Below are 21,680 nucleotides of genomic sequence, written 5' to 3'. Positions count from 1 at the left end.
GTCAATGTGAATTCCCATTGAATCCGCCGGGAAACCTGCTGACTGTGATGCACTGCCGGCAGGAACCCAGAATCCCAACGGCCGGGGAATTGTGGTCCTGTGTCTAACAAGCACAAAGTGCCATGATTCCATTAAACACATCTCTTTAAATCCTCATTCCTGTAAGAGTTATGTCGCATTTACCAACTTTGGACTTCTTTTGGATCTAATTACTTAACTACTTCTACTTATGATTTTGACCACTGTCTTTAAACAATGTCAGGGGAAGGTAACCGTTTCATTGCCAAGCTTGCTGAATCTTCAGGTTTGCTTGCCTGCGCAAGATGTCCTACACTCTTCTCCACCACACTTGGCAACTTGACTAATGTGCACTGGGAGTGCGTAACAATCATTTAAATGACTTGACCTTTGAACAAGGCCACAGTCTATTCATAGAAACATAGAAAATAGAAGCAGGAGGAGACCATTTGTCCCTTCGAGCCTGCTCTGCCATTCATTATGATCATGGCTGATCATCAAGTTCAACAAGAACTATATCTAATTCCTTCTTCGTAGCATCATAGAATTTACAGTGCAGAATGAGGCTATTCGGCCCATCAAGTCTGCACCGGTCCTTGGAAAGAGCACCCTACTTAACCTCATGCTTCCACCCGATCCCCGTAACCCAGTATCCCCAGCTAACCTTAGGGCAATTTATCACAGCCAATCCTCCTAACCTGCACATCTTTGGACTGTGGGAGGAAACCAGAGCACACGGAGGAACCCACGCAGACACAGGGAGAACGTGCAGACTCCGTACAGAAAGTGACCCAAGCCGAGAATCGAACCTGGGATCCTGGAGCTGTGAAGCAAATGTGCTAACCACTGTGCTACCATACTACTGGGTTCTTGTAAGTGAGCCCGAAACCTGCAGCAGGACCAACTAGTTGCAGTTGTATAAGGCAAAATCATGCACCACTCTTCCCTATTCTGCTTTTATGCTCCGCTTCTATCAAGGCATTTGGAATGAAGGCATTATAACATGATTAACTGCGCAAACCTTTCCGATCATGTCCTTTATCTGTCCTGAGAATCTGTACAGCCACATCCCCCCCCCCCCCTGCAAAACTGATCTGCAAGTATTGGGACCCCTGGAAAATACCAGCACGTCTCAACAGGCTCTCTCCAAATATTGGTATATTAGCATGGATGCCCTGCCCTGACCTCTGAAAGACTGTGTTGGATATTCAAAGGAAAAATAGTACTCCTCTTGCAGAAAATATTTTTTATTAGTTTGAAACAGCTGAAATAATAAGCACTCAAGCATACAGAGTTCTGAATCGGCTATGCTTGCGGCAGTCCATATCCGTGACGCAGAGGGACAGAATCTGGTCACCACAAAGACCCACCAGCAGCAGCAGCAACACCCCCCCCCCCCCTCCCTCCCTCCCAAACGCACACACACAAACACACACATTGTACAGTATTGTCCACTGATGACCCTAGTTTACCTTCTTCAGTATTGGATTATGCATCCAATCATCGTTCTGTGAAATGGAAGAACATGGCCTTGTCTTCCCCTTTGTCAAGTACAGTCATGGATTCGCAGACTGAACCCCCCCAAATCTAATTTGCTCGGATTAAAAGTCTGAAAAAGTGGTTTTTGAACAAGGGTTTGTTTGCAGAGTTGAAACATTATAAATAAGTCTACGTTGTGTGACATGGACAGAATCTCCACAACCTGTCGATTCACCTTCACAATGAGCCTCCTGAGGGCTTTTCGCCATGTGGCCCCAAGGGGCGAGACACATGTGTTCTATCACTTTAACCTCATCCGAAAGCTGATTGAACTACTGGGCTGCATCTTTTAACGCACAATCATTGGAGTTGTGGCAATTTGTTATTCATTGACTTCTGCGTGCGAGTGTAAAATTAAAAATTGATGGGTGGGTGATGGGAAACCCTGTGCAAATCAATGACTGAAGGAAAAAGAAACACACACTCTCCTGGATTCAAAATGTTGTTGTTTCTACATTGTATTCTGGAAAGTCCGGCTGAAGTGAAAGAGTTCATTGTCCTGCCGTTTTCTTGTCTGGAGCTCACTTTTACCCCTCAGTTCCACATAATAAATGCCCTTATTTCTTTCAAAAGTCAATCATGCCCAGGTGAATAATGGGATATTTGTTCAAAATTTACTCCGCAGTTGTCAAAGTTAGAACTTCAGCTAAAATACGAACTTGTCTGCCTCTTCCATTGGTTGGAGTGGATATTAAAAAGCCATTGACGGTATTTGTCGAAGATAAAGCAGTTCCCTTGGTGTCTTGGCCAATACTGCTCCCTCAATCAGCATCATAGATAAAACCATTTCACAACTTTCATTGGATCATGTTGTGTGAAGCAACTTAACCATTCAGACACTTTTTAAAAAATTTGTTGATTGGATGTGGGCAACATTGGCAAGGCCATCCTTATGATCCATTCCTAATTGCACCCACCACCCCCGGTAATGTGAGGTACACGCTGAAACGCTGCAGTACATGTGGTGTAGGTGCACCTACGGTGCTTTTAGGGAGGGAGTTACAGGATTTTGACCCAGTGATTATGAAGGAACGGTGATGTAGTTCCAAGTCAGGATGGTGTGAGGCTTGGAGAGGAACTTCCTGGTGTTGAATTTGGAAGCCTTGAACTTCTCGTTGGTGGAGGTCATGGAATTGAGAGGAGTTGTCAAAAAAATCATTGATACACACTGTTGGGCATTGTATTAATGATGGAGGGAGTGAAGGTTTAAGGTGGTGAACAGATGGCAATCAAACGGGTTCCTTTGCCCTGGATGGTGTCGAGCTTCTTCAGTGTTGCAGAGCTGCACTCATCCAGGCAAGTGGAGAGTATTCCATTAGAATCCCGACTTGTCCCTTGTAGATAGTGGGCAGGCTTTGCGGAGTCAGAGCTGTGTCAATCCCCACAGAATTCCCAGCCTCTGGTCTGATCTACCATACCATCTATGTGGTTGGGAGGGGTAAGTTCCTGGTCAATGGTGATCCCCAGAATGTGAATGATGGGAGAATTCAACACTGGCAATGCCATTGATTTTCAAGGCAAGCTGTTTATACTCTCTTCTATTGACGATGGCCATTTACTGACATGTTTATGTCACAAGATCGTAAGAAAACTGCAGTGTGGTGAACTCAGCCCAACGCATCACACAGACTTGCCACCCCCACATTGATTCTGTATACACCTCCCGCTGCCTCAGGAAGGCAGACAGCATTATCAGAGACCCCTCCCACCCAGGCTTTGCCTTCTTCCAGACCCTTCCATCAGGCAGAAGATACAGAAGTCTGAAGACCCGCACATCCAGACATAGGAACAGCTTCTTCCCCACAGCTGCAAGACTCCTCAATGACTCTCCCTTGGACTGATCTGTTCCCTGTAAGAACACTATTCATGATGCCCTATGCTGCTCTTGCTACATTTGCTTTGTTTGGTCAGTTGTTCAACACTGTAACCAAACACTGTTTGTCGATGTATCATTTGTCAATGTTCTCTGTCAATTATTCTTTTCTCTACTATGTACGTACTGTGTACGTTCCCTCGGCCACAGAAAAATACTTTTCACTGTACTTTGGTGCATGTGACAATAAATAAAATAAAATCAAACATGCCATTTATCAGTCCAAGCCAGAATGTTGTCCAGATTTTGCTGCATGCTTCATTATCTGAAGATTTATGAATGGAACTAACATTGTGCAATCATCAGCAAACTGGCCTTTTGCTGGAGAGATAAAGCAGCTGAAGATGAGCCTAGGACACTACACTGAGGAACTCCTGCAGTGATGTCCTACCACTGAGATGATTAGCTTCCAGCAAGCATAACAGTCTTTCTTTGTACTGGGTATGACATCAACTAATGGAGAATTTTGATTCCCATGGACTGTAATTTTACGAGCTTTTCACTTTAAAGATCCCACGAATTAAGGAAGAGCTGAAATAGACCATTCAGCCTTTCGATCCTGCTGTATCTTTCAACAGTAGGGCAGCAAGTAGTACGGTGGTTAGCACAGTTGCTTCACAGCTCCAGGTTCGATTCCCGGCTTGAGTCACTGTCTGTGCGGAGTCTGCATCTTCTCCCCGTGTTTGCGTGGGTTTCCTCTGGGTGCTCGGGTTTCCTACCACAGTCCAAAGATGTCCAGGTTAGGTGGATTCGCCATGCTAAATTGCCCTTAGTGTCCAAAAAAGGTTAAGTGGGGTTATGGGGTTTGGGTGGAGACTTGGGCTTGAGTAGGGTTCACTTTCCAAGGGCCGGAGCAGACTCAATGGGCTGAATGGCCTCCTTCTGGACTGTAAATTCTATGAACACGATCATGTTTAATCTCCGACCAAAATCCCAATTTCCTGTACTCTCTCCATTTGCTGCAATTCCATTTATCTGCACTCTCTGCAGATCCCCTGATTAATTAGTACCCAGAAATAATAATAATCTTTATTGTTGTAAGTAGGCTTACGTTAACATTGCAATGAAGTTAATGGGAAAATCCCCTAGTCACCACATATTGGCGCCTGTTCAGGTACACAGCTAGAGAATTCAGAATGTCCAATTCACCTAACAAGCATGTCTTTCGAGACTTGTGGGAGGAAACCGGAGCACCCTGAGGAATCCCACACACACGGGGAGAACGTGCAGACTCCACACAGACAGTGACCCAAGCTGGAATCAAACCTTGGACCCTGGTGCTGTGAAGCAACAGTGCTACCCACTGTGCTACCCATTGGTGTCTTTATTGAACGTAATTACTGAGCATCCGTAGTTCTCTGGGATATAGTATTCCAAAATCCACAACCCTAAGGATGAAGATATTTCTCAACATAGAACAGTACAGCACAGAACAGGCCCTCGATGTTGTGCCGAGCAATGATCACCCTACTCAAACCCACGTATCCACCCTATACCTGTAACCCAACAACCCCCCCCCCCCTTAACCTTAACCTTACTTTTTAGGACACTACGGGCAATTTAGCATGGCCAATCTACCTAACCCGCACATCTTTGGACTGTGGGAGGAAACCGGAGCACCCGGAAGAAACCCACGCACACACGGGGAGGACGTGCAGACTCCGCACAGACAGTGACCCAGCTGGGAATCGAACCTGGGACCCTGGAGCTGTGAAGCATTGATGCTAACCACCATGCTACCGTGCTGCCCATTTAGTCATAAATGGCCAACCCTTTATTCTGAGACTGTGATCCTAAGTTCTGGACTCTCCAGTCTGAGGATTCAGTCTTCTAGTATCTACAATGTCAAGCACTTTTAAGAATTTCATCTGCTTTCATTATTCCAGGAGATGCAAGATGAAACGCCTTGGCTCAGGCTAATTCTGAAGTATAAGTCTTCAACATTACAGCCATGATGACCATCTCCAACAGAAGAGAGTCTAAATAGCTTGCCTTAAAATTCAGTGACATTATCATTGTTGACTTCTTCCATCAAGGCATTTGCTGTGTCCAGTGCCTTCAGCAATTTATTCATACATTGTGGAGTGACGTACCTGTATGTCCCCCACTAAATCATGTACCATCCTGACATGAAACAATGGGCAGGGTTCTCCGGTTCCCCAGCTGCATGTTTCTCAACAGAGCGCCGTTCATGGGTGGTGGGATTCTCCCTTCTCGCTGTTTGTCAATGGAATTTCCCATTGATGACAGCCCACTGTGGGTGTAACTGCCCCAGATGGACTGCAGTGTTTCAAGTAGGTGGCTCACCACCACCTTCCTAATGGCAGTTAAGGATTACCAATGAAGGCTGGCTTTTCCAGCAGGGCTCGCTTCCCAGCAATGAATTTTTAACAAGTGTTGGACACCTCAGGAAAAGGCCACGATGGATCATCAACTTATCACTCCTGGCTGAACATAAGAACATAAGAACTAGGAGCAGGAGTAGGCCATATGGCCCCTCGAGCCTGCTCCGCCATTCAATGAGATCATGGCTGATCTTTTGTGGACTCAGCTCCACTTTCCGGCCCGAACACCATAACCCTTAATCCCTTTATTCTTCAAAAAACTATCTATCTTTACCTTAAAAACATGTCAACTGCTTCACTGGGCAAGGAATTCCATAGATTCACAACTCTTTGGGTGAAGAAGTTCCTCCTAAACTCAGTCCTAAATCTACTTCCCCTTATTTTGAGGCTATGTCCCCTAGTACTGCTTTCACCCGCCAGTGGAAACAACCTGCCTGCATCTATCCTATCAATTCCCTTCATAATTTTAAATGTTTCTATCAGATCCCCCCTCATCCTTCTAAATTCCAACGAGTACAGTCCCAGTCTACTCAACCTCTCCTCATAATCCAACCCCTTCAGCTCTGGGATTAACCTAGTGAATCTCCTCTGCACACCCTCCAGTGCCAGTATGTCCTTCCTCAAGTAAGGAGACCAAAACTGAACACAATACTCCAGGTGTGGCCTCACTAACACCTTATACAATTGCAACATAACCTCCCTAGTCTTAAACTCCATCCCTCTAGCAATGAAGGACAAAATTCCATTTGCCTTCTTAATCACCTGTTGCACCTGTAAACCAGCTCTCTGTGACTCATGCACTAGCACACCCAGGTCTCTCTGCACAGCGGCATGCTTTAATATTTTATCGTTTAAATAATTATCACGTTTGCTGTTATTCCTACCAAAATGAAGATGGTTGCATGCACCAGCGCTGTCTGTTGACCACCACCACTCACTATTAGATATTGGAAGGATTGTAGAACTTTGATCTTATTTTTTGATTTTGAGTTGTGTAGCTCTGTCATAGCTTCAATTATAGAGTCATAACTCGCAAGGCACTTCACAGGAGCATAATGAATCAAAATTTGATACCAAATTCCATGGGTCAACATGAAGGCAGGTAACTGATATATTGATCAAAGATGTAGGTTTTAGGAGCACCTTGAATGAAGAGAATTAAAGAGGGAGGAGAGATTTCCTGGAGGGATTTCCAGAGCCTTGGGCCTAGGCAGCTGAAAGCAGAGCCCTAAATCATGAGGCAATGAAAATTGGGAATGCACAAGAGGCCGGAATTGGAGGAGCGCAGAGGTCTCAGATGATTGTACGGCTGGAATATGCGATAAAAATAGAGAAAGGCATGGCCATGCAAGAATTTTAGATACTTGGATGTGAATGTTTAAGTCAGGGTGCTGTTGACCTGGAGCCAGTCAGTCTGGAGTGCTGAGGTGCTGAATGAACGGAATTGGGTGGGATTTCGGATAGATGAGCTCAAGTTTATGGAGCTCAGTCGGTAGAAGGCCAACCAGGAGAGCATTGGAACAGTCGAGTTTGTAGGCATCAAAAGGTGAGCGTTTCAGCAGGGGCAGAGATAGGGGAAGTTACAGAGGTGAGAGGAGGTGGGCTTGATGATGGAGAGCAGTCAGGGTAAGAAGCTCAACATAGGGTCAAATAAAACACCAAAGTTTTAAATGGCCTGGTTCAGCATCAGATTGTAGTGAGGGAGAAGGCTGGAATTGGTGATGAGTAAATGGAGTTTGTGAAGGAAATAAAAAACTAGCTTTGACTTTCCCGATATTTAATTGAAGAAAATTTCTGTCCATCCAATACTAGATGTGAGACTCGCAGTGTGACAAATCAGAGACGGTGGAGGTGCTATGGTGGAATACATCTAACTGTTGTCAGTCCACAGATGGAAACTGATTGTGTGTTTTTGGATGATGTTGTCTCAGAGACTCTATAGGTAACAAAGCAGGAGCAGGAAGAGAAGAAATTGTAGGTGATACTCAGGCTACAATAGGACAGATAGGTAACAAAGCACAAGCTATTCCACCCAACTATACAATAGACGCATTGAAGGTGGATATACCGTGGCGTACTGTGTGCCAAAGGCTGTTGACAGGTCGAGAATAATGAGATTTATCACAGCAACAGTGGCATAGAAAGTAATTGGTGACTTTCATAAGGGAACGGAAACCTGAAACTGAATGGTTCAAATTGGCGGGAAAGATGGACATGGATTTTGGAGGTGAGACTTTGGAGGACTTTGTCGAGGAAAAGGAAGTTGGAAATGGGGCAGTAGTTTGCCCTGGCAAAGGGGTTAAGGGTGGGCATATTGAACAGAAGGTGATGATGATAAATTTGAAGCAGAGGGGAACAGTGCTGAGGAGAGGGAACTGCTATCATTAACATGGGGGTCAGAAAGGGTGGTTGGATGGCTAGACGTTGGTCAGAAATGGATCGAGATAATAGAGGTTGGTCTGAGAAAGGGCACGATGGGGGTGAGGGGTGTCAGGCAAAATAATTAGAGAACGGCCGGAGTAAGTGTACATGGGGCAGTCAGCGAGTAGGAAAAACCACAGGTAACCTATGAGATTGCCAGCAAATAGTAACAGCTAATAGATATCCCATCCATCTGCTGAGAAACACAAACATACACTTGCAGGTCTACCTGTTTTCGGAAATAGCACATATTATTTGAACATTTTCTTTTGTGTTTTTAGGTGCTGTACAGAAGAGACGGCACGGTAAACAGTACGCTGTTACAGACAGTGGGAAATAATATAAATATACCGATTCACGACGAGGGAGACTACATTGTGGAAGTGCGAGCCTATGGAGAAGGAGGGGATGGAGCAGTGAACTCAATCAAAATTTCTAAAAGTAAGTTGATGGTTATTCCTTTCCTCAAGAGGTTGCGTGCACAGGGAGCAAACTGATTCTAATGGGCTCTGTGAGACGCTGAGGAGTGAATGATTGATGGTGGGGGGGAGGCCCTCTGTTCCGTCATTCCTGAGCACAGGAAAAGCAGACATTTGCTGTTAGTCCAGGATGTACAGTTAGTAGAAAAAGGAAAATAAAAATCTCCAAGTTCCCCATCACAGCCTTCTGAAAGATGATGGCTTTTGCAGCATTAATTTTACTGGGTGCTCCGTGCTAAGTGTTGCTTACCCTTTCTGGGCAGAATTTCTTCCTGATCTGAACATGGTTGTCCTCCACTTTCAACCAGATTTTCCTTGCCCTGCCCTCCTGACTTCACTTGGCGCCGGGGTCAGTTAGCTCAGTTGGCTTGTCGGCTGGTTCGTGATGCGGAGAGATGCCAAGGGCACGGGTTCAATTCCTGTACTGGCTAATATTATCCACAAAGTTACGCCTTCTCGCCCTTGGCCCTCGCCTGAGGTGCAGTGACCCTCAGATTAAATCACCACCAATCGGCTCTATGTCAAATAAAAAGGGGCTGCAAAGCGGCACAGTGGTTAGCACTGCTGCCTCACTGTGCCAGGGAACCGGGTTCAATTCCGGCCTGGTGTGATTGTGTGGAGTTTGTACATTTTCCCTGTATCTGTGTGGATTTCCTCCTGGTGTTCCAGTTTCCTCCCACAGTCCAAAGATTTTCTTTATAATTTAGAGTGCCCAATTCATTTTTTTCCAATTAAGGGGCAATTTTAGTGTGGCCAAACCGCCTACTTGCACATCTTTGGGTTGTGGGGGCGAAACCCACGCAAACACTGAGAGAATGTGCAAACTCCACACGGACAGCGACCCAGAGCCGGGATCGAACCTGGGACCTCGGCGCCATGAGGCAACGGTGCTAACCCACTGTGCCACCGTGCTGCCCACCACAGTCCAAAGATGTACATGTTAGGCGGATTGGCCATGATAAATTATCCCTTAGTATACAAAAGGTTAGGTGGGGTTACTGAGTTGGGGTGGGGTCATGGGCCAAGATAGGATGCTTTTTTGGGGGGTCGGAGCAGACTCAATGGGCCAAATGGCCTCTTTCTGTGATTCTATTCTATGATTCTATGTAATATTCCATGTTGACCTCTTCAATACTGTTTAGGCCACAATATATTCCTGGCAAGTTTCCTCTCGGGCATCATTTTCAATGGCATAGAAGCCCCGGTTTCTTCAGCCTTCTCATAGCTCAGTTCTCTGAGACTGGAGACACGCTATCTCCAGAGTTTGACCTTGTGCCTTGGTTGTCAAGGGCTGGGTATATGTTGCTGTATGTCCATTTGCTTAGAGGTAGATCCCCACAGAACACATCCACTCAACATCCAGATAGAGTATGCCCACACACCAGCCCTGAACTTTCTCAGTGGAGTATGCCCACTCACCATCCCTGTTGAATGGGTGGCCTTTTCATTTTGTAACTCAGCTCGGCTTCAAAAAAAGCATGTGGGTTTCACTCATTTTAATCAACAAGGTTGCTGTAAAACTCAACAACAGTGACAGGAGTGGGGGTCAACTTGAAACACCCTTTTACAACTGAACTCCCAAAATGTTTGAACAACCTATGTACACTAATGTTTCTTTCCAGTGATGTACACAACCCTCAGTGTTGTATTGATTCCATGCTTATTCCTGAAGTTCTCTCTCACTGGCTCTTTGGGAAGAGCTAATATCATATGAAAAATGTCCCGAGTGATGCAACCTTTTCCTCCCCCACAGAACTGTGTTGAAATTTTGTATGAAGTTTAAGACTGTGTGATAAACATGTTCGCCTGCCTGTTTCAGCACAGCTGTTTGAGCTTTTCAAAAGTCATTCTTTGTGGCGGTTTTGCAAGACTGTGCAATAGTGTTTGCTCCAAATCTGCAAGGAAATCTAATTATCTCCAGATGCTGTTTAATATCCATTCATCCCAATAGGCATTGTGCATCAGACTGCTTTGTTCACCCTGTGCCAATGCACATATCTGCTACACACTGCAGAATTCCCAATGTACGGAACATCACCTGAGCTGCAGCAATAGGCAAGCGTTTGAGTTTTATTTCTACACTGGCATCTAAATAATCACCAGGAATGACGATTCGCTTTCTCTCACGGCATGGTGTGAGCTAGCGATGCGCATTAGCAAGTCTGATGTCAATGTGCTTTCATTCTTGGAGAAACATTTAAAGCTCTGGGCCATGTGCTGATTTTCAACAGCAGGTCACACGAAACACAGAATATATTATTTACAAAACGCTCACGGGTGCTCCATTAGAACATAGAACATAGAACAGTACAGCACAGAACAGGCCCTTCGGCCCTCGATGTTGTGCCGAGCCATGATCACCCTACTTAAACCCACGTAACCCGTATACCCGTAACCCAACAATCCCCCCATTAACCTTACACTACGGGCAATTTAGCACGGCCAATCCACCTAACCCGCACATCTTTGGACTGTGGGAGGAAACCGGAGCACCCGGAGGAAACCCACGCACACACGGGGAGGACGTGCAGACTCCACACAGACAGTGACCCAGCCGGGAATCGAACCTGGGACCCTGGAGCTGTGAAGCATTGATGCTAACCACCATGCTACCGTGAGGCCCCAACTACCGTGAGGCCCCACATTGTGAGTCCATCCAGTGAGTAAGTCATGAGATGTCGCCTCAGCTGAGCTCGGAACAAGTGGCAACTGGGTGCCAATGTTGCCCTCATCGCGCTTGAATCGTTCTTTCTGATTGTTATCCAGACACCCCACAGTGACAGGAATGGGGGCCAACTTGAAATGTCTGTGGGAATGTCCTTTCGCAACTGAGCTCCCAGAATGTTTGATAAACCCACAACCACAAATATTTATGTTCAGTGATATAAACTGCACAATCCTGGTGTTGTATTGAATCCATGCTTATTCCTGAAGATCGTACAGACCAGGTTTGTGTCTTGTTGTGCTCTGTGACTGGATAGCCACCCAACATTCATAGCACAAAGTCCCCGCCCTGAATAGCCTGTATCTGGATGGGCTGCACCAGCCTACACTTGTGACCTGTGGAAATCCACCACAGTCAGCACCTTGAGGAAAGGAAAGGGGAACAAATTGGAACAGGTTAGGCACACCAAGTCAATGTCTAAAAACCAGTATTAACACTCTCAGAGCAACAACGTCTTTGGCAAGTAATGTCGATATGTTTTTATCTGTCAGATTGAATCGTATATTTCATTCGCTTCAAGTCAGACTTACTTCCTAGAAAACTCGCTTTCACATTTTAATGATTGGACACAACACAATTTGACTAATTCAGTCACTGTTATTTAGTGGCCCTAATAGGATATGGCGTGTTAGATGGTGTAACACTGCAACTGGGTGAAGTAACATTAGCTTGCAAATCAAAGTTTGCAATACCATTGGAGATCCACCAGTTTGGTACCAGGCATGCTAGAATCACAAGGACAAAACTGTGAGAAATCACAACAAATGGGAGAAAATGAGTCCTCGCAGGACCCATTTGATAAATCGCTGGATATTATATTGTCCTGGAAAGATTTTAGAGACTTCAGCACGGTGGCACAGTGCCTCACAGTGCCAGGGAACCGGGTTCAGTTCCAGCCTTGGGTAATTGTCTGTGTTGGGTTTGTATGTTCTACCCGTGTCTGCGTAAGTTTCTACCGGGTGTTCCAGTTTCCTCCCACAGTCCAACGATGTGCAGGCTAGGTGGATTGACCAGGCTAAAAATTGCCCCTTAGCGTCCAGGTATGTGCTGGTTAGGACAGGTTATGGGGATAGGGCGACGGTGGGCCTAAGTAAGGTACTCTTTCAGAGGATCGGTGCAGACTCAATGGGTCGAATGGCCTCAATGGTGTTCGGAGATCAAATGGACTGAATGGCCACAATTACTCAACACTATCTTGCTCATAGAATCATAAAATTTACAGTGCAGAAGGAAGCCAATTCAGCCCATCGAGCCTACACCGGTCCTTGGAAACAGCACCCCACTTAAGCCCACCTCCACCCTAAGCCGGTAACCCAGTAACCCCAACCAACCTTTTTAGGACATTAAGGGCAATTTAGCAAGGCCAACACCTAACCTGCACATCTTTGGACTGTGGGAGGAAACCGGAGCATCTGAGGGAAACCCACTCAGACGTGGGGCGAACGTGCACAGACAGTGACCCAAGGTGGGAATAGAACCGGGGACCTTGGAACTGTGAAGTAACAGTGCTAACAACTGTGCCACTGTGCCGTCCGCAATTGTTATTGTGACTTGGCACTCTTCCTGTTCAAAAAATTTATTGTTTTCATTTGTTTTCAATTTGCCCAAAATTATTTGTCTTGGTGTTCACTTATACTTTTTAATACTTTGATCAGCGTTATCAGGTTTTACACAGTCACTGTACCACCTTTAAGTGCAGGGCAAACCCAAGCCATCACCGTCGGTGTTTAAACTTTGCAGTTCTTGGCTGCCTCTTGTTAACTATGATCTTGTGTGCTGCTCTCCCTACCCAGACTCTGAATTGGATGTTAACTCTACAGATGCTAAACTATTCTTTTGTATGGAGATGGGATCCGAAGCAAAAGGGCTAACCTACCCTCAAGGAGCGGGTAGGCAATTCAAGTCAGTTAAAGGCCAATTGAGATTTCCCTACCGGCTTGTGGGTACCCACAGCCAGAGGTCACAATGTGGAGGAGCTCCCCCTCCTATTATGTTGATCCGGAAGCAGTGACCATTTTATAGTGGGGCAGCACGGTAGCATGGTGGTTAGCATAAATGCTTCACAGCTCCAGGGTCCCAGGTTCGGTTCCCGGCTGGGTCACTGTCTGTGCGGAGTCTGCACGTCCTCCCCGTGTGTGCGTGGGTTTCCTCCGGGTGCTCCGGTTTCCTCCCACAGTCCAAAGATGTGCGGTTTAGGTGGATTGGCCATGATAAATTGCCCGTAGTGTCCTAAAAAGTAAGGTTAAGGGGGGGGTTGTTGGGTTACGGGTATAGGGTGGATACGTGGGTTTGAGTAGGGTGATCAGTGCTCGGCACAACATCGAGGGCCGAAGGGCCTGTTCTGTGCTGTACTGTTCTATGTTCTAAAAGTATTAGACGTTGCTGAGAGGGCATCTCAAGATGTCGCTTTCAAATATGAAACAGCAGTCTTCAACTTCTTGCAAGCTGAAGAAACCCTCTATTAGCCCTCCAGCTTTGAGAGCCTGGTGAAGGAAAGGGAGCCACTAATTGGCCAATTCAGGCAAGATCACAGCCTGGTGACTGTTCCCCACAACATTTCAGTTGTTCCCCACAATATTTCAGGGTGCCCCCCCCCCCCCCCCCCTCCCCCAGCCTGCGAATGTTTCATTCCCAATCCAGGATACAGAATTCTACAACTGGCTTCACTGTGCAGTTAGACAAGGCCAGCAACACTCATTCTTCCTCAGAACAATATATAATTAACAGTATGTACATATGTGCACAGTTTTTCTGACGTGTTCTGGCGACAGGTAAAGTCTCCCAAGATCAATGCATGTTTGGAAAACTATTGCCATACTGGATTTTGTGTAAAAGAAGGAAAAAAATACTTGTATTAAAAAAGTGCCTTTCGCTACCTTGTGACAATCTCAGGCACTTTGTGGCCACTTAAGTACTTTCCTGGACATGCAATCGCGATTGGAATGGAAAATAAAATGGCAGCCAATTTGCACACTCTGGGGTCCCAAAGGAGCAATGTGATTGTGTCCAAATAATCAATTTGTTTTCATAATGTTGGTTGAGGGATAAATACTGGCAAGAGATTCGGGATAACCCCCGTGCTCTTCTACAAATAGTTCATTGAGATATTCTACCTCCATCCGAGAGGGAAGGCAGCATCACATCCAAATGATGGCACCTCCATCGTTACAGTGTCAGCATAGATCTTGTGCTCAAGTCTCTGGCATGTGGGCTGCACGGTGGCGCATTGGTTAGCTCTGCTGCCTCACCGTGCCGAGGACCCAGGATCAATCCCAGTCCCAGGTCACTGTCCGGGTGGAGTTTGCACGTTCTCCCCGTATCTGCGTGGGTCTCACCCTCACAACCCACAGATATGCAGGGTAGGTGGATCGGTCACGCTAAATTCCTCCTTATTTGGAAAATGTGAAAAAAAACTCTCTGGAGTGCGAAGTAAAGTGACTATGTTTCAGGCTGTCAAGTGAGTTGCGCCATGACTAAGTCACAGCTGAAGCTCATCATGACTGCCCACTAATGGTGGTCTTCTGTCTCTTGGCTTTAGTGTGGTCCGGAGTTGGGTTGCCAAACTGACTCCTGAGAAACACCAACACTTCAGTTATCATAGAATTTACAGTGCAGAAGGAGGCCATTCGGCCCATCCAGTCTGCACAGGCTCCCGGAAAGAGCACCCTACCCAAGGTCAACACCTCCACCCTATCCCCATAACCCAGTAACCCCACCCAACACTAAGGGCAATTTTGGACACTAAGGGCAATTTATCATGGCCAACCCACCTAACCTGCACATCTTTGGACTGTGGGAGGAAACCGGAGCACCCGGAGGAAACCCACGCACACACGGGGAGGATGTGCAGACCACGCACAGACAGTGACCCAAGCCGGGAATCGAACCTGGGACTCTGGAGCTGTGAAGCAATTGTGCTATCCACTATGCTACCGTGCTGCCCCAAATTATGCTGCATGTATGAAGGCCTGTTGAACCTTCGGTTTGAGGCAGGAAGAGAGCCGACAAACACAAACTGTGCCACTGGGTCGTAACTCTACATGGGTCCAAGAGCTGTTTCTTCTTTATTTGGAACTGGCCTCCAATGCTCCTCCTCTGAATTCCCATTGGTTATCTCCAAAGAACAACAATACCATTAGGAATGAATTCAGCAACACAAACATTACATCATGGTTTTGCTCTTTTCCCAGCACTCACAATATCAAAAGGAAATCCCTTTTGAGATAAGTGAATTTTGTTTGTGGGTGGAGATAACCAGTGAGGTTTTTCCCATCTAATAGTAGACGGAGTCTATGTTATCTTGATTGGAGAAACCTTTGTGGAGCCTGATTGTTATGACATTACATCCAACTGGGACATTTGGCTGCCATGTTGTATTGAGGTTGAGAAAGGCATTTTTATTTAGAAAATAGTTTATTGAGGAATTTATAATTTTAACAATTTTCAACATCAAATTTCAACATAAAACAAAAACACAACAATATAATCAACAAACCCCCCCCCCCCCCCCCCCCCCCCCCCCCAGCACAGTGCCCAACACCTATCCTCCACTTCCTCAAAGAACCTGCTCATCCGGGCCACAGTCACGTGTGCCCTGTGGACCACCTCAAACTGTATCAGTCTGTGCCTGGCACACGATGAGGATCCATTAACTCTCCTCAGGGCCTCCTCCCATAACCTGGCCTCCAACTCCCCACCCAGTTCTTCTTCCCACTTTCTCTTCACCTCCCCTATTGGGGCTCCCTCCCAATCCATCTATTCCTTATAGATCTCTGAGACCTTCCCCTCTCCTACACCTGTTCTCAATGCCACCTTATCCTGCAGTCCCCGGTGTGGCAGTTGTGGTAAAGTCAAAACCTGCCTCCGCACAAAATCCCTCACCTACAAATACCGGAACCCATTCCCACCTGGCAACTCAAACTCCTCCTCCAAGCTTGGGATCCCCAAATCTCTCGATCCCTGTCCGCTGCCACCTCCCAAACCTCCCAACCGCCAATTTGGGCCCCCATATCCTCCACCAGCTCTTCATCAGCCTTCGGGAACTCCAAACCTCCCAGAAACCGCCTCATCCCCTCTTCCCTGGCTAGGAGTTCCGACTTGTACAATTTGCTATAAAACATGCCTAAACACCCCGTTCACCCCCGCCGGGTCCAAGACCGTTTTCCCACCTGTGTCCTACACTTTCCCAATCGCTCTCTCGTCGCCTCCTGATTCCTCAACTATGCGCTAACATCCTGCTCGCTTTCTCCTCATACTCATATACCGCCCCTCTCACCCTTCTCAACTGCCCTACTGCCTTATCCATGGATAACAGCCCGAATTCCATTTGTAACCTCTGCCGTTCCTTTAACAGCCCTTACTCTGGGGCCTCTGCATATCTTCTGTCCACCTGCAGGATTTCTTCCACTAGCCTTTTTATCTCCACCCCTTCCGCCACGTGTGCCCGAATCCAAAGAAACTCCCCTCTGACCAATGCCTTTAACGCCTCCCAAACCGTACCTGTTGACACCTCCCCGTATCGTTAATCTCTACATACCCCTGAATAGCCTTCCTCACCTGCTCACACCTCTCTTCCTCCGCTAACAGTCCCACATCCAGCATCCATTGCGGGCGCTGCCCCCCCCCCCCCCCCCTCCCACACTGTTGCCGACACCACTGTTGCCGAATACTTGACATCTACCACCCCTGCCAACAACATCTTATCCAACACAAATAAATCTATTCGGGAGTACACCTTATGCACTCGACGCATAAAGTCAACATCGTCCCAGTTCGTGGCATAGATGTTTACCAACATCACTGGCATCTTCTCCGGTTTCCCGCTTACCACAGTCAGACACTATATTTCCCACCTCGAATGCCACCCGTTTATTGACTAAAATCGCCTCCTTCTTTCGTTTTAAAGGCCAATCCCAAATGAAATACTTGCCCAATCCTTCCCTTCCTCAGCCTAATCTGTTCAAGTGCATCTCTTGTAGCATGATCACATCCGCCTTCAATCACTTTAGGTGTACGAACACACGGGCCCTCTTGACTGGCCCATTCAATTCTCTCACTTTTCACACAACCAGCCTGGCTGGGGGGGGGGGGGCATCGTGCCCCACCCCCCCCCCCCCCTCCCCGCTGCCCATGCCAATCAACCATAGTCTCTCTTAGGTCAGCCTCCAGCCTGTGTACCGCACCTCCCCAGGCCCACCCTCGGGCGCCCACCGACATCGATCTTCCCCCCTTACACTTTAAACGCCCTGTCAGTTGTATTTCCCCCCCCCACCCCAAATCACCCAGCAACAACCCCTGTCCCCATCCCCCAATGGCCTTCCACTCACCCCCCCCCCCCCCTCCCCCAATTGCGCTTCCGTGAACTAGCCCGCCCAGCAAGCCTGGCAGCCCTCACCCATGGCGCCTAGCATCCTAGTCACCCCCCCCCCCAGATTCCCCTCCCCCCTGCTCGAATATTAGTGCAAACAAGCAAAAATAGCAACCTCCCCCCAAGCACAAACAAAGAGACCAGTCTCCCACCCTTAATAATGAACAAAGAATAAACCTGAAGCCGAAAAAGAAAGGAATGCCCCCAAACATAAGTTAACAGCAGCATTACAGCATTGTCTTTAACAAGTTCTACCGCCTCCTCCGCCGGACCAAAGTACAATTCCCAGCCTTCGCAGGTCACCCACAGATGTGCTAGGTACAGTAGCCCAAACCTCACCCCCTTCTGATGGAGGGCTGCCTTGACCTTGTTAAAGCTCGCTCTCCTCTTGGCCAGCTCTGCACCCAGATCCTGGTACAGTGGGATTTCACTTCCCTCCCAGGTGCAGCGCCTCGTCTGCCTGGCCCACCTCATAATTCGCTCCTTGTCCAGTAACTGGTACAAATGCACCACCATCACCCTCGGCGCTTCGTTCCCCTGGGGCTTCCTCATTAGCATCCTGTGCACTCGATCCACCTTCAAAGGCCAGGAAAATGCACCCTCTCCTCGCAGCTTCTCCAGCATGCTCCCCACAAAAGCACCAACATCGGCTCTTTCACGCCCCTTCGGCAGGCCTACGATCCTTATGTTTTGCCTGTGTGGCCTGTTCTCCAGGTCTTCAGCCTTCTCCTGGAGCCTCCTCTGTTGATCCCGCATCAGCCCCAACTCCGCTGCCATCGAGGCGAACTGCTCCTCGTGTTCCCCCACCACCTCCTCCATCTTCTGACTCTGGGCCGTCAGCTTCGTCTCAACGTGGTCGACCACCGCCCGGACCAGGTCATCCAGACTCTCCTCCTGTTGCTGGGTGAACTTCTCATTCCGTCGACCACTGAGCCGGCAGGGCCGCTCCCTGCCCCTCCGCCATCTGTGTCACAGGCGCCGCACCAGCTCCAACCAACTGATTCCCTCTTTTTCCGACCGATTCTGGCCCTCAGCTCCATACACCAGAGGGCCAATCTCTTCCACTCACTCCCCTGCACCTCATTTCTGCCTCACCTCCACCTGTTAACCGGGGAAAAGGTCCAAAGAAAACACCACGAACGGGAGCCACCAAATGTGCGAACACTCGCTCCATGGCCGCCACCGGAAGTTCCAAAAAAAGGCATTTTTTTATACAACCATTTCTTTCCTTCTTTTACTTCATAGAGTTATTGGATTATCTTAATGGAGGTTTTATTCTACCGAAAGCACCAGTGACACACATGGCTATGATCTCGAATTCAGAGCCTGCAACAGTGGTGGAAGCAGATAAAATTGCACCTTTCAAAAAGAATCAAATACTTACTTGAAAAGAAAGCCTTCCTTTTTTAAAGTACCCACTTCATTTTGTTTTTCCAATTAAGGGGCAATTTAGCGTAGCCAATCCACCTGATCTGCACGTCGTTGGGTTGTGGGGGTCAGACTCATGCAGACATGAAGAGAAACTCCACACGGACAGTGACCCGGGGCTGGAATCGAACCCGGGTCCACCGCGCTGTGAAGTAGCAGTGCTAACCACTGCGTCAACGTGCCGCCTGAAAAGGAAGCTTTTCCAGGGCTATGGTGAAAGAGGGAGTAGACTCTTTAAGAGATACAGTATTAACGCAATGGACCAAATGGTCACCTCCTGTGCTGTATAATTATACGGCTCTGATTGTACATCTGTAAGAAAGGGTCAACCAGGATCACCAGCTTCTTTGCAGAAAATGGGAGTTCCGGCGAGCGGTGTTCCTCTGTAGAAAACGGGGCTACATGCGGCCTTGGCCACACGTTCACCGCTGAGGCCCCTTATGTAACGCGAGTGCCGTTTTATAGCCATGTGTTTCTCTGTGCTGCGAGCGCCGGGATACCCACGACTAAACAGGACTTTGTTCCCATTCAGTTGAATCGCGCCCAAAGTCTCTGTAATCTATTCCAGGACATAGAATAGAATTCTAACTCCATCTGTCCTTAATTTTTTATAACCAAATGAGCCATTTACTTCGAATCCTCCGGAGGACCAGGACCCTCAAATGTATTTATTTTCTGAAATAGTGAAAGCTGATGTGCAAAGCAGCTGCCCAAAAACAAGCTTTGTTTTGAAACTGGGAAAAATCATAATTCCAGAGAGCATTTTGAGAATCTGTTATTCATGGCATGTGGTTGTTGCTGGCAGGGGCAGCATTTATTGCCCATCCCGAACTGCCCTTGAGAAGGTGGTGATGAATGGGCTTCTTGAACCACCATAGTCTGTGTGGTGGAGGTATACTCACTGTTGGGGAGAGAGTTTCAGGATTAGGGCGGATGAAGGAATGACGATATATTCCAAATCAGAATGTTGTGCAACCTCGAGGTGATGGGGTTTCCATGCAACCATTGCCCTTGTCCTTTTAGTTAATTGTGGTTGCGTGTTTGGTAAATTTTGTTGAAGGAACCTTGCCAATTGTGGCATGGTGGCACAGTGGTTAGCACCACTGCCTCACAGCTCCAGGGACCCAGGTTCAATACCGGCCTTGGGGTCACTGTCTGTGTGGAGTTTGCACTTTCTTCCCGTGTCTGCATAGGTTTCCTCCAAGTCTCCGGTTTCCTCCCACAGTCCAAAGATGTGGTTCGGTGGATTGGCTATGATAAATTGCCCCTCAGTGTTCAAAAGGTTAGGTAGGGTTACTGGGTTACGGGGATAGGGTGGAGGCATGGGCTTGTACGGTGCTCTTTCCAAGGACCGTTGCAGGCATGATGGACTGAATGGCCTCTTTCTGCACTGTAAATTCAATGATTCAGTTGAAGACTAAAGACTAACATTGCATCCAAACCACTTCAAATAACAGAATGTACACCCGGGAGTGAAAGACAGAAGGCAAATTGCAAGAGCCTCCAAGGCTGATGTCTCTTATGACTAGATGTCTCTAATGCTGGTCCAAAGGGGTAAATCTGCGTCCCTGTGGTCTGGCACAATGCCAGTCTGACAAAAACACCAGCTGCCAGCTGATGTTTTTTCCTGCCTTCCTCCCTGTTGAACAACCACTTCAGCATCCATCAAAGCTGCAACTGCCAACCAAGTCAAGCTTTGAGTCATGCCACTTGAGTCTAAATGTCGTCCGAGGCGAGTGTTTAGACTCGCTCCCCTATATACTGCAGCATGTCACCACACTGTCCGTGATGGGATGGAGGGGTGGGCAGTGAGGCAGGGAGGCTTTTAACATCATACCTCTGCAATCTGTTAATTACATTTAATTACAGAAGTAGAAAACGCAATATGAACTTTGCTGTAATATATACAATCACAACCCAATTCTTGCATCCTGAAAATTATTTAGAGCATTCAGCTACAATAATATTTATCCGGATCTACACTGTTTCTACATTTGGAGACTTCCGCAAGTTGGCAATGAACAGAATGGCCTAATGCAATCGGTTAGCTTCATCCTCCATGCCACTAAATATTTACTTGTTCAATATTATACTAGTGCTTTGGCAAAGTTCAGGACATTCCATGCTTTGATATGAAGGTTTGACAAGTGCTTGTACATATAAATTCCTATGAATAAATATTTAATTCCAAGATGACATTTGGGAATTTTAGCTTTAGATCCTTTCGCTGGCAATGCAGCAGTAACTATTGAAATAACCTTTCAAATACAACTTCAATCCCAAATGTAAATGTGTGCACTCTCTCTCCCTCCTCATCCTTCTTAATTGATGGGGTCCTCTGCTGGATCAATTCTTACTGATCCAATCTACTGCAATGGCTTCTCTTCCCCTCCCAGTAAAGTGACATCTGGAGTATCCCAAGGATCCATCCTTGGCTCACTTCCATCATCCAAAAATATTAACATCAGCTTCCATGTGTGCGCTA

General features: G+C 47.1%; 1 protein-coding gene across 12 annotated transcripts in view; it reads left to right on the top strand.

The window, feature by feature from the left end:
- Positions 1 to 21,680, top strand: part of cntn1b (contactin 1b) — a 903,199-nt gene that overhangs the window by 834,419 nt on the left and 47,100 nt on the right. For all 12 annotated transcript variants that reach the window (XM_038780269.1, XM_038780265.1, XM_038780278.1 and 9 more), the window contains one exon: positions 8,478 to 8,637. In XM_038780269.1, coding sequence (XP_038636197.1) covers positions 8,478 to 8,637 — 160 coding nt within the window. The remainder of the gene's footprint in view (positions 1 to 8,477; positions 8,638 to 21,680) is intronic.

Source organism: Scyliorhinus canicula, chromosome 20, assembly GCF_902713615.1.
Source record: "Scyliorhinus canicula chromosome 20, sScyCan1.1, whole genome shotgun sequence".
In the NCBI taxonomy this organism is placed as follows: Eukaryota; Metazoa; Chordata; class Chondrichthyes; order Carcharhiniformes; family Scyliorhinidae; genus Scyliorhinus; species Scyliorhinus canicula.
Note: the sequence above shows the minus strand (reverse complement) of the source record. Positions and strands in the feature narration are given on the sequence as shown.